The sequence below is a fragment of the Staurois parvus genome, unplaced genomic scaffold, assembly GCF_062004578.1.
Source record: "Staurois parvus isolate SC_StPar_1 unplaced genomic scaffold, SC_StPar_1.0 ptg000181l, whole genome shotgun sequence".
Taxonomy (NCBI): domain Eukaryota; kingdom Metazoa; phylum Chordata; class Amphibia; order Anura; family Ranidae; genus Staurois; species Staurois parvus.
This window is the reverse complement of record NW_028317977.1, coordinates 176684-190924: the sequence shown is the minus strand read 5'-3', so window position 1 is coordinate 190924 and position 14241 is coordinate 176684. Positions and strand designations below refer to the sequence as shown.

General features: G+C 40.4%; 1 protein-coding gene across 1 annotated transcript in view; it reads left to right on the top strand.

Annotated features, from left to right (window-relative positions):
- Positions 1-14241, top strand: part of STAG2 (STAG2 cohesin complex component) — a 163688-nt gene that overhangs the window by 78377 nt on the left and 71070 nt on the right. Inside the window, exons 2-9 of the mRNA XM_089677198.1 lie at positions 2251-2385; positions 2610-2666; positions 3351-3429; positions 3515-3658; positions 8106-8202; positions 10464-10540; positions 10619-10823; positions 10996-11147. Of these exons, the coding sequence (XP_089533324.1) occupies positions 2342-2385; positions 2610-2666; positions 3351-3429; positions 3515-3658; positions 8106-8202; positions 10464-10540; positions 10619-10823; positions 10996-11147 (855 nt within the window). The 5' untranslated portion in view covers positions 2251-2341. The remainder of the gene's footprint in view (positions 1-2250; positions 2386-2609; positions 2667-3350; positions 3430-3514; positions 3659-8105; positions 8203-10463; positions 10541-10618; positions 10824-10995; positions 11148-14241) is intronic.

The window sequence follows — 14241 nt, the reverse complement described above, 5'->3', positions numbered from 1 at the left end:
ATGGGGCACTATTCCTCCCCCAAATGACACCAACGATGGGGCACTATTCCTCCCCCAAATGACACCAACGATGGGGCACTATTCCTCCCCCAAATGACACCAACGATGGGGCACTATTCCTCCCCCAAATGACACCAACGATGGGGCACTATTCCTCCCCCAAATGACACCAACGATGGGGCACTATTCCTCCCCCAAATGACACCAAGGATGGGGCACTATTCCTCCCCCAAATGACACCAAGGATGGGGCACTATTCCTCCCCCCACTGACACCAAGGATGGGGCACTATTCCTCCCCCCACTGACACCAAGGATGGGGCACTATTCCTCCCCCCACTGACACCTATGATGGGGCACTATTCCCCCCACTGACACCTATGATGGGGCAATATTCCCCCCACTGACACCAATGATGGGGCACTATTCCCCCCACTGACACCTATGATGGGGCACTATTCCTCCCCCACTGACACCAATGATGGGGCACTATTCCTCCTCCCACTGACACCAATGATGGGGCACTATTCCTCCTCCCACTGACACCAATGATGGGGCACTATTCCTCCTCCCACTGACACCAATGATGGGGCACTATTCCTCCTCCCACTGACACCAATGATGGGGCACTATTCCTCCTCCCACTGACAGCAATGATGGGGCACTATTCCTCCCACTGATACCGATGATGGGGCACTATTCCTCCCACTGATACCGATGATGAGGCACTATTCCTCCCACTGACACCGATGATGGGGCACTATTCCTCCCACTGACACCGATGATGGGGCACTATTCCTCCCACTGACACCGATGATGGGGCATTATTCCTCCCACTGATACCGATGATGGGGCACTATTCCTCCCACTGATACCGATGATGGGGCACTATTCCTCCCACTGACACCGATGATGGGGCACTATTCCTCCCACTGACACCGATGATGGGGCACTATTCCTCCCACTGATACCGATGACGGGGCACTATTCCTCTCACTGACACCGATGACGAGGCACTATTCCTCCCACTGACACCGATGACGGGGCACTATTCCTCCCACTGACACCGATGACGAGGCACTATTCCTCCCACTGACACCAATGATGGGGCACTATTCCTCCCACTGATACCAATGACGGGGCACTATTCCTCCCACTGATACCAATGACGGGGCACTATTCCTCCCAATGACACCAATGACGTGGCACTATTCCTCCTACTGCAAAATTACAGTTATGAAGTAGCAACGAAAATAATTTTATGGTTGGGGGTCACCACAACATGAGGAACTGTATTAAGGGGTCGCGGCGCTAGAAAGGTTGAGAACCACTGCTTTACAGGCTCAAAACACCAAAAATAATAAATGCCCATATTTTTACTTGCAGAAAAAGTGCATTTATTATTTTTTGTGTAAAGGTGAACTTCTCTTTTAATGTACTCCACAAATCCTGCTGTTCATGCAGCAATACCATTTGCCAATAATGTCTGTTACCTATGTATTAGTTGATAAAAAGTAGCCAGAAAGATGGTAGTCTGCAGGGCAGAATACTTATATCAAGTAATACTCGGGGACAAGGAGTAATCACTTTATAATAATGCTAGTATTCCTAGTCCCCCTGGGGGGAAGGGGGAGCCAGAGACTGTATCTTGTAAAGTAAAGGGTGGTAGTAAGTAATTAACACATTACACTTGACTTTTACAGTCCTTCCTAAACATGATTCCTGGAGTTGTGTATCACATTTGGAATATGAAATTTTGAGTTCTCCTTTAAGCATTTCTTGCAACTACCCATACTGTAGTTTTTGGTGGTGGTAGTAGAATTGCTATTTACCTAATAGCTGAAATCTGGTTTGTGCCTTAGGGTTGTGACGTTTTTAGATATCTAATAGTGTATCATAGAACCAACCAATATCGGTTTTTCTTTTTTTGGTAGAGTCAAATCCCAAAAGTAAACTTGGCTTAGCTTGAGAAACCTTAGCTCACAATGCGGGTTTCATCATAAAACACAGTGTCCCTATCATAACACATTTTTCATGCAAAGGGGGAAAAAAACATAATCTAAATATGAGATGTAATCTCCCAAAAACAGCATTTTTTTTTGTAACTGCTTTAGCACATAATGGATGTGATTTTGTATTCTGATAGGTTGTTTTTTGTAGTGTTTTTTTTTTTTTTTTTTTTGTACGTGCTAGTGTACCAATGCTTTATTTTAGGTTTCTTTAAGAACTAAAATGGTATTTTTGTCTTTAGATTTTACAGTTGCTTCTGGTTATCACATTTCTGAAGAGGTCTATGTACCAAATATTCCAAGGACGTTGGTTTTCCAGAAGATGATAAAGAAATGATAGCTGCACCAGAAATCCAAACAGACTTCAGTCTCCTCCAGTAAGTTTTTCTATATCAACGTGTTTTTTTTTTTTTGTTTTTTTTTTTGTAGATAGAACAAATGAGAAAACAAAGGCTCTGAAATAAGTGGGGATATTCAAATTTAACTGGAAATTCCCTTTGAACTTTTATACTATTATGTATGCTGTAGTCACCTTTTTATAACAGATTCCCTAAGAAATTTGATCAGATAAAATTAACACATTGTAATGTTTCTTGAAAAGGCCTCTGGATCCTTCAATTCATGATATGGGCCCACTTTCCTGCAATCCACCACCCAGGTATGTTCTCTATATAAATTGTAAAAAATGTAAAAAGTGTTTTGTGTCTACCATGAAAGTTTACCTTAAAGTAGAATTAATTGTGTAGGGGAGTGTTCTCACTTTCTGTTGGGGTGAGCATGTCCCCCAAAACTCCCAAGACCCATCTTGCCACACTTTGTGTGGTAGGCTTTCGAGAGTCAAGACAGCAGTGTTTTGCTAATAAAGAATTCATTATGTGCATGCACTGTGACAGCACCACTGACTGCTAAACACTCAAACTACAAGTTGAGCTGTGGAGAGGGATACAGATGGTTATTAGGTGCAGGAGGCAGTGAAAGGAACATTTGTGTATGTGGCAAACAGACTGGAGTCCTATGCACAGTGTGCAGGCACTCACTATTGTGTTGGATATGAACACAAACATGCCTGGCCTATGTCAGGTGGTATTTGGATTACCTGCTAGTGTCAAAATAACTTACTATAGTCAAGCAATAATGTTTTGGTTCATTTTTTTGGGAGCCACTTTTTACAGCATGTAATGACAGGAAAGGAGACATTGCAGGTAACTTGTGTGGAACGAGAAGGGCAAATACTAAGAATATAAATAAGAAGGGTACTGTAGATCTTTGGCATGTTTATATGATGTCCTGTATTCTTGTTTATCGAAAGTGATTATGAAGTTGCCTTTTCATCATAATGCAGGGACCCAGAAACCCATTTCTCATCTGACACGGACTTTGATGACACTGAAGGTAAAGCCCCAAAACAAGGCAAAGGAAAGGTATGTTCTGCTTTTTCGTTTTGTTACCTAAAATATTTTAATAGGCATAAAATACTTGAGTTATTGTATTTCTTTCCACTTACAGAAAGGAAAAAAAAATGCCACTGAAAAAGGGAAAGGTTCTTTGAGACCTGGTGGCCCCAATTGGATGAATGGTCATCACCAACAAAATGGTGTGGAGAACATGATGCTCTTTGAAGTGGTTAAGATGGGCAAAAGTGCAATGCAGGTAATACAGTTTGGCAGACACTTTTGAATGTGTTGTGATGATTGATTAAAAAAAAACAAAAAACTTTTCATATGGACATTGATCATAAGTTGGTTTTGCTGTAAAATGAAAAAGCCGGTAAATTTACACATTTAGATTTAACATCAGTGGTTTGATTGCCCTCTCCTAAAAGGCAGGCAGAAGGGTACCACATGTGAGCCTGACATGCCATAATCTTATCAGTTTCTAAACTGCACATAGGTTGTTGGCGGGAGGACGGTACCTGCAGGACCATTCGAATGTGTAATCACAGGATCAATGCATACTATGCAGCCTAAAAATGAAGCCTTTCAGTTTCTGTGTGTTGACAACACATTGTCAATGGATGGGATGTCTTGTTATTTCACATTTACCAAAAAACTGTCTATGCAGATAACGGGTGTCTGTAAATAAACACAACCTGTGTAGCTTTGGCTAAAGTTGAATAATGCCCTTGCTATAGGTGTAGGCCATTAATGTACCTCTTAAAGCCTGAATAGAAAGTTCTCAAGACATTGCTAAGCAAGGCCTGACTGTTACTGTTCACCTTCACCATCGGTTCAGAATTAGCACCATCAGAAAGTGTTTATGAGGAGGTTTGAATCAGAAATACAGTAGCTCACTCCTGTGAAGGAGGATTATAGCTGGGCCTCGCTTGGCAACATCCTGGGAGTTTTCCAGTCAGGTTTCATGTGGTACGTAAATGGCCTACACCTGTAGCAATGGCTTTTTTCAATTATGGTTAAAGCTGCACATTTTATTTTTATTTACGGGTACACCTTATCTGCATAGACTTTTTTTTTTCTGGTAAATGTGTGCTAACCCTTTAATGTGTTATACAGTAACACACCATATTGAAAGGCCAGGATTAAAGTGGTATTATCCTCTTCTCGGGTCCCTGGTCCCTTCCTCCTGCCTAGTGCCCTCAGAGCAAGCAGTTTGCTTTGCGGGCACCCAAACAGGCTCACTCCCGCTGTTCTGCTTATCCATTCACACACAAAGCCACGACGCGACCCCCCCCTCCTCTCTCGGAGAGCCGAGCCTCTCATGCACATCGCTGGTTCACGATTGGGCTCAGGTAAGTATTAAGTGGGGCTGGGGGGAGCTGCTGCACACATTTTTTACCTTTTATCCATAGAATGCACAAAGGTAGAAAAACTTAAGCCTTTACAGCCACTTTAAAGGAGACTATAAATATCTGTTCTGATGCCAAGCATACATGTTTTGAGTTGTAGATGGGAACTGGTTATTATTTTGTAGCAGAGGTTTGTAAGGTTCACTGTCAAATTTTCCTGATGACCAGATGAAAGACCACAACATATAGAGATCAAATGCGCCTTGTGGTGACTCCCAATTTTTTTTCTTGCCTGCAAATGTTCAGTGTGACGGTTGGAGAGGAATATATAGCGAGGATTTATCTGACCCATGTGCAGGCCAGTGCAGCTGTTTGAGATACTGTAGCTGTGTCACCATGAGGTGCATTTGATCGCTGTAAGTTGTTTTTCCATTTGTCTGGAGCCATATCAAATCTGAATGGCCGTTGGGTTATGTTGTGACTGTATCACAGCAAAGCACAATTGATCTGTTTGCAATCGCTCCATCTGGTAGGGAGTGTGTGAGCACTGGTGTCATGGAGAGCACTTATTTGCACTCCTTCACAGTTTGATATTGTCAATCTAGGGCTTTTTTGCACTTTATTCCATATATACTTACTCTTTGATGGTCTTCTATTTTGTTTTTTTTTCTTCTATTTTTAGTTTTATTAAAACTTTTGCATTCATTTTATCAATGCGTTTTTGTATCTACATTGGTATGAATAACACTTTAAAGTATATCACCTATTTAGTATGTTTTGACATCTGGTACTTGGATATTTCAGTGTTGCTGTTGTTTCATATCTTTAATTTCTACACTAAGTGCAGGGAATTTTTTTGGTTTTGCATTTTTACAGGCATGTGTAATGTTTGTGTGTATATATGTGTGTGTATATATATATATATATATATATATATATATATATATAGTAATAGCCATAGTTTATTGTAGTTTAAATAAATTCAGTGCAAAAAAAAAGTACAAATCTAGTGCTGCACACTGGTTTAAGTATGCAAAGCCTGTACAGTAGCTTATATTTTTATTGCAAAGAATGACGGATGGGAAAAAATTTCAAAGTCTGCACTATTCAGAGATGCCCGACCTGTCTACTCAAGGGTAGAGAAGAATGGAAGGTCACTTTGGAGAGGAGGGGACCGGGTATTGTGAACTAGGCAAATTGCATAAGTGTAGGTCACATACAGAAACAACAAGAAAGATTAATTGAATGGTGCATCTGAAATTGTGTCGTGCACCTTAGAAGATCTTAGATTTGTTTGTTACGCAATGAGATAGTTTATGTGGTATATGGAATGATTTAGAATTACAAAAAATAAAACAAGTCATCTATGAACAGTGCATTTATTGATTGCTAGCCAACAGGCCCAATTGTTCTGAAATTTAGGCCATGAACAGTGCATTTAGGCAAAGAGAATTTCAAAATAGATATGGAGCTTCAGGGTATTTAAGACCATCAATGTGGGAAGCATGTTTTTATTTCCTAGATCTTGCCACTGTTAGGGTATTTGTGATAAAATGCCCCATTTTGTGGACGCAAGCTATCATTTATTATTCCTAGTAAGACCGCATCTTTTATATTTTACTAAAGACTGAGTAGTGTATTGCAATTTTGTGTGTACTAAAATTAACTTGCCTGTATTTTTCTTTCTTTCTTTTTTTTACTAAAAATGAACCATGATAAATAGTTGTGCTGATATTTTGTGTCAGAAAAATTGGGAACTACCACCATTTTTTTTTTCTCCAGTGTCTCTGCTTTTAGAAAGTATTTAATGTGTGAGGGTTTTAATTACTCTTCAGGCCTAAAATGTGCTTTTTAAAGACAAAGTTAAATAATTTTTTTAATTCAGCAAAGGGACAGTACTTGCTTTCAGTGAGAAGTGTCCCTTGTGTTGCTTTCTGCTTTTTTAGTTGATATCCAAAGTCTTATGACCCCCCCCCTCCCCCACTCAGTGCACAGCTGTGGTGTTATGGTGGTGGACCAGAGGACATTTAGATTTCAACTAAAACAGTGGCTAATAGCTCAAGAGACACTGCTCATTGAATGTGAATGCTGTTCCATGTGCTGTGTTTTAATTCTCTGTTTCTCCTTTAACCACTTCCCGACTGCCCTACAGCAGAACTACTGCTACAGGGCACCGCCCGACCCACACCACCATTGGCGGCTACAGATGTTGATCACCAGGTCCTGGCCGGAGATTCTCCGCCGACGATTGCCAAGTATTACTGACGGGAAAGACCTGTGTGTAAACAACACAGGTCTCTCTCCTGCTAGCAGTAACATGATGCTGTGTGTTTCTGTGCACAGCAGAGAAATACACAGCAGTATGTTTCTCTAGTAAAACAGAACACAACACACAGTTAACCCTTTGATCATCGCAGATGTTAACCCCCTCCTGCCCAGTGCCATTAGTACAGTGTCAATGCTTTTTATTAGCACTGATCACTGTATTAGTGTCATTGGGATGTCAGTGGCAGTTAGTCAGTCCCCCCCCCCCCCCCCCCAGTGTCGGAATGCCTGCTGCAGTCCCGCTAATAAGTTGCTGATCGCCGCTATTACTAGTATTAAAAAATAAATACATTCCAGTATATATATCGACGTTGTAGACGCTATAACTTTCACGTAAACTAATTAATTTACACGTATTGGGTTTTTGTTATTTTTTGCAAAGACAAGTAGCAGAATATATTTCGGCCTAAATTTATGACGAAATGTTATTTTATTTTTTTTACTGAATATGTTTTATAGCAAAAAGTAAAAAAAAAATTTCAAAATTGACGGTCAAATTTGTTTATAGCGCAAAAAAATAAAAAAATGCAGAGGTGATCAAATAGCACGGAAAGAAAGCTATTTGTGGGAAAAAAATGACAAATTTCATTTATGTACAGTGTTGTATGACTGCGCAATTATTGGTTAAAGTAATGCAGCGCTGTATCGTAAAAAATGGCCTGGTCAGGAAGGGGGGTAAATCCTCTGGTAGAAGTTGACGTGTCAAAAAAAAATTTAAAAAAAGCAAACCGTTAGCATAAATAGCGCTGGCAGCGAAAGGATTAAAGGTGCAATTGTATAATTGTGCAGAATTAGTTTGGTAAGGCTAAGCAGTGTGCTTTTTATTTTTTCTTATCCCCTTGATCAGACCTGTTCCTTGCCACATTGATTGTAGTCTCATTGCAAATTATCCCTTTTTTTTGTTTGTTTTGTTTGTTAAATAAAACTGAAATATATATTACCCTAAAAATGCTTTTGACCACTTTTTAAAAAATTCTGGTATGTTTGATGTAATTTTGCTGTAACTTTCTTTTTCAATTCTTTTTATAGTCTGTAGTGGATGACTGGATAGAAGCATATAAACACAACAGAGATGTAGCACTTCTTGATCTCATAAACTTTTTCATTCAGTGCTCTGGATGCAAAGGTATGATTTATATACTGAAACTTTAATGTGCTTTTTATGTCATTTTGCAACATGCACTTCAGTACCATATTTGTTTATTGCTCTGTACCACAGCCTGCATTTTGCATCCTTTTCCTGAAATTCAGGCCATGCTATTGAGCTTACGGTAGTTCGGAGAGTTGTCTTTATTCAAAGCAGCAACAGGAGCTCTGAGATCGGAGGAGGGGCAATCATTTAACTTTGACATGTCATGTGACTGGGCACATTTTCTGCTTGTCTTTCTCTTTGCAACCAGCTACATACCTTTTGAAACCAGTGGAGTACACTCCACATGTGTAAATCACATTATTTTGTTTTTATAAAAGTGTGTTATGGAAAGAGTGAAAATGGTGCCGAACCCATAAGGCTATCTATTAGTATTGCTATCTTCCCTTAAGGTGTTGGTGTTGATGTAGATGATCAGTTGATGTAGGTGATTGGGTTCCCAGGCTGGCAGCTTCTATACCCCAGAGACTCTCCACAACCATCTTGGCTTGTAGTTTAATGTAACAACCAACTGCTGTCAAGACCTGTGTTTGTTATCCTACTGGGAGAAATACTATTAAGGCTCCATGCACACTAGTGTTTTTTGTTTTTGTGTTTTTTTTTCTGGTTTGTTTTTTATTTAACGCATGAAAAACACTGGTAAAAGCATTTAAGTATCGTTTAGGAGGGTTAGCCTTTTATTAGTGTTTTTACAGTACATGTAGAGGAAAAAAAAAAGCAGTTAGGAGCATTTAGCGTTTTTTTTTTCTGCTGGAAAAATGCTCCAAAATATCTACAAAAAAATGTTTTCTTCTAGACCAGTGGTTCTCAACCTGTGGAACCACGAGACCCACACTATTTGTCCTTTGGTCATTAAGTAGCGACCCCCCCCCCCCCAAAAAAAATGTAATTTCCGAAAAATTTGCAGTATTCTACAGCGAGTGAGGAGAGGAGAGCCGGTAAGCTGTACGGCTTCCCGGTCTCCAGCACAGAGCCTGCCCACCACGTCAACGTCACTCACAAGACACGTGCATAGCGTCCCCATCGCAAGCACATAGCGTCCCTGTCGCCTGGCAGCCACGCCGCTCAGAAGGCTGTTGTGCCGAGTCCGTCATTCTGCGAGTGTTCTTCAAGGAAACAAGACGTGAAGTTGTAGTGTCCTGCAGTGCAGTGGAATACTTATGGGAGGCGGCCTCAGGGAGGGCCGGCCATGGCTCAGCAGCTAGGATATTGTAGCCATTCATCTCCAGGAGCTGCACAGCCTCACATTTCCTCATTATAACACAGCTCTTCCCCGGGTAGGAGAATGTGCAGCTCATGACATTCCTGATCGCTGCCGCTACAGTGCCAATCATCCGAAAAACACGAGGGAGAGGGGTAAATTTAATGGGCTGCAGAAGATTGGGCTGAGCGGGGACATGGGGGGGCAGATCTGCATGTGGGCGTATCTGCATGTGGGCGGACCCTCCTGGAGACGGATAGAGGAGCGGTGTCTCGGTTCCTAAGACCATCGGAAATATGTGTTTTCCGATGGTCTTAGGCAACCCCTGTGAAAGGGTCGTTCGACCCCCAAAGGGGTCACGACCCACAGGTTGAGAACCGCTGTCCTAGACAATGAAGCTCAAAAAATGCTAATAGCCTAAAGTAGAGTCGGCATGGAAACATAGGATAACACTATTTAGCTTCAAGGAGCAGAAAAAAATGCTAATAACAGCTTCTAAGAGCATGAAAACATGATGGTGTGCTTGGAGCCTAAAAGTCTTAAGTCACTTCTAGTCCGTGTATATTGATTGTAATCGCAAGTCCTGATGAATGGGGGTGGTTTTGGACCCCCTGCAAGGTGTTGGTTACTCTTCACGGAACCCCCCCATTTTTATTGGGATAACGTTAAATATGGAAGATTTTAGCAATGGTGTGATGCTTCAGTTTACAATTTTGTTTTATTATAACTCACATTTTCCACCTTCAGCTGCAAAACCATACATTTAAAATAATTTTATTTGATTATTCACATGTGCCTGGCTAAAAAGAAATGTAAAATAAAAAAAAAATCCTAATAAAATACATAAAGAAAATATATGAAGATGATAGTTAATTTTAGCACTTATTCTTTAACCAGCAGTAAAGGACAGCTAGGCTCCTTGTACTATGGGCAATATCAACAAAACCACTGACATATTCCCCTTATAGTTCTGAATGTTGTCTTCTAAATATTAAGCAACCTTTTTATGAAACTGACTTACATCTTTGAACAACAGGTGTTGTTACTGGAGACATGTTCCGTCACATGCAAAATTCAGAAATAATCAGAAGAATGACGGAAGAATTTGATGAGGTATTGTTTCTCAATTCCCTTTGCACTTGACATGCTGCTGTTATGGTGTAATTGTTGATGCAATGTTTATCTTTATAGGATAGTGGAGATTACCCATTGACAATGGCTGGTCCACAGTGGAAGAAATTTAAATACAGTTTTTGTGAGTTCATTGGTGTTTTAGTTCGCCAGTGTCAATACAGTATCATATATGATGAGTACATGATGGACACCGTAATCTCTCTTCTAACTGGACTTTCTGATTCCCAAGTTCGAGCATTTCGCCATACAAGTACATTAGCAGGTTCGTATCTACTTCTTTATCTTGATGTAGTTGACTGCATCTGATACTGGAAAAATGTATTATATGTTATCTATGCTTGCATGATATACCACTGCATCTCTTCATTCTTATGTTAAATATTTCCAAGATTTGACTTTTAGGCTTATCTAATTATTTAAATTCCTTCTTGTAGCAATGAAGCTAATGACAGCCTTGGTTAATGTCGCCCTGAACTTGAGTATCAACATGGACAATACGCAAAGGCAGTATGAGGCAGAGAGAAACAAGATGATTGGAAAAAGGGCCAATGACAGACTGGAACTTTTACTACAGAAGAGAAAGGAGGTTAGAATTAGTAGTAGACCACTGCTCTTATAGTTTTTGCTTTATATTCTATCTTGTCTATTGAGGGCCACATAAATTGTTTAGCTGTTAGGTTATACTGCTGCTTACCGGTGAAATGGACAACATGAGAAACAAACAAAAAATTGGTCAGCATAGGTTTATCTCGCCCACTATTATCATCATCACAGTTTTTTTTGCTAGTGTCCTCAGGAGAGTGGACTTGTTTTTCTTCAGCTCTGCTGTTCTCTGCTTGTTTGGAATAATTTCTCTGCCCTCAACAGCTGCTGTTAGATTCTTGTCAGATGTGGTAGTTCTCCAGCCAGCCAACAGGCACAGGTCTCCCCAGTTGTATACTGGGGATCTCTCTCTGCAACAGCCCTGAATTTCTGGAATCCAACAACTACTGGTAAATTCAGGCTGGATATGGAAATCCTTCTTTTTTTTTTTTTTTTAAATTTTTAATCATTTTGTTTAATGCTGTTTGTTATCTTTTTCTGAGTGACTTATGACTCTGTCCCAAGCATGTTTGAATTCCCTTACTGTTGACTGACTCATTACCTCTGCATTTACTTTTCGGTAAAAAAATATTACTTTCTTTTTCAATAATTTAACTTGATCTCGGAGTACAAATAATTGGCTAGACCAGGGGTCTGCAAACTTTCTAAACATAGGGCCATTTTGCTGTACTTCAGAATCTCAGGGGGCCGGACTGTGGCCAATAAGAGTATAAAATGCCCTGAGTGTAAACAATGCCCTATTGTTCATGAGAGGAATATTGCCCCATTGTTGGTATCAGGGGGAGGAATAATACCCCATTATTGGTGTCAGTGGGAAGAAGAGTGCTTCATTGTTTGTGTCAGTGGTAGGAATAGTGCCCTATTGTTGGTATCAGTGACAGGAATTATGCCCCATTGTTGGTGTCAGTGGGAGGAATAGTATCCCAAGGGCCGGATAAAGGCATTGAAAGGGCCATATCCGGACCCCGGGCTGCAGTTTGGAGACCACTGGTCTAAAACAATAAGTAAAATATGAAAGTGTCCATCATAACAAAACAGTTAAGCATGTTAAACTTAGTACAAAAGAAGGGGGAACGGAAAGAAGGGTCTAGATATAAAATTGTGGTAGAGGAGAGAAACAAGTAAGAGAGGGAAAAGTTGCTCCATTCAATCCGACACCCAACTCCCCATGTTGGCCTCCAGGTCAAATAGGTGATTGTACATATCCAATCCAGGGGTTCCAGATTTTTTTCAAATCTGTCATGCCTATAACATAGAATACTAGCTATCTTTTCATTAACATTATTCAGGATAGCTTTTGTTTAGCTTATGTTTAGTGGCAATGTTCACCAAAAGATTATTCCAGGCTTTTGCATTTGATATTTTCGCAGCGAGTAAAATGTTAAAAGATAAGAGATTGAGTGTCTAGAGATATCATCCACCAAATCATTAAAAAGAGCAATTTTGGCATATTTAGTAATGTTAAAGAGGTCACAGAGTAGATGAGGGTAAGCTCTGTAGTTCAGAAGCACTTTATTTTTGAGCAGGTCCGCCAAATATGGTACATGGTTCCCTCAGGGATGCCTCAGGGAAAATCTTACCGAGTCTTGCAGGCACCAAGTACCATCGAGATAGAACTTTGCCTCAACCAGCAAGGGGTTGAGAATACTTTTGTGCACCACAGAAGACCATCTAGATACAGTTTGTATTGAAAGTTTGGGCACCCCAGCTAAAAATTTGTATTAATGTGCATAAAGAAGCCAAGGAAAGATGGAAAAATCTCCAAAAGGCATCAAATTACAGATTAGACATTCTTATAATATGTCAACAAAAGTTAGATTTTATTTCCATCATTTACACTTTCAAAATAACAGAAAACAAAAAAAATGGCATCTGCAAAAGTTTGGGCACCCTGCAGAGTTAATATCTTGTACTGCCCCCTTTGGCAAGTATCACAGCTTGTAAACGCTTTTTGTAGCCAGCCAAGAGTCTTTCAATTCTTGTTTGAGGTATCTTTGCCCATTCTTCCTTCAAATGTCTTCCAGTTCTTTGAGATTTCTGGGCTGTCTGTCACGCACTGCTCTTTTAATAATCTATCCATAGATTTTCAATTATGTTGAGGTCAGGAGATTGTGAAGGCCATGGCAAAACCTTCAGTTTACGCCTCTTGATGTAATCCCCCGTGGATTTCGAGGTGTGTTTAGGATCATTATCCATTTGTAGAAGCCATCCTCTCTTTAACTTCAGCTTTTTCACAGATGGCATCAAGTTACCATCCAAAATTTGCTGAAATTTTACTGAATCCCTTTTTCTTTCTACTCGTGAGATGTTCCCTGTGCCACTGGCTGCAACACAACCCCAAAGCATGATTGATCCAACCCCATGCTTAACAGTTGGACAGAGGTTCTTTTCATTAAATTCTGTGCCCCTTCTTCTCCAAACGTACCTTTGCTCATTCCGGCCAAAAAGTTAAATTTTAACCTCATCCATCCACAGAACTTGTTTCCAAAATGCATCAGGCTTGTCTATATGTTCATTTGCAAAGTTCAAACGATGATTTTTGTGGTGAGGACGTAGAAGAGGTTTTCTTCTGATGACTCTTCCATGAAGACCATATTTGTACAAGTATCTCTTTATAGTGGAATAGTGTACCACAACTCCAGTGTCTGCTAGATCTTTCTGGAGGGATCGTGCAGTCAAACGTGGGTTTTGAATTGTTTTTCTCACAATCCTGCGGGCTGTTCTGTCTGTTATTTTTCTTGGTCTTCCAGATCTTGCTTTAATTTCCACTGTTCCTGATGACTGCCATTTCTTAATTACATTCCGAACAGAGGACATTGACATCTGAAAACGCTTTGCTATCTTCTTATAGCCTTCTCCAGCTTTGTGAGCGTCAACTATTTTCAGTTTCAGTTTTCTAGACAACTGCTTAGAAGAACCCATGGTGCTGATTGTTGGGATAAGGTCAGATGAGTCTGGGCATTTAAAACCTTTGAGATTGACATCACCTGGTCTTCCGAGACGATGATTGAGAACAATCCATGACACTGGCAGGTCTCAGCTTAGCCAAGGGGGCAGTGCATGCTATAAATTCTGCA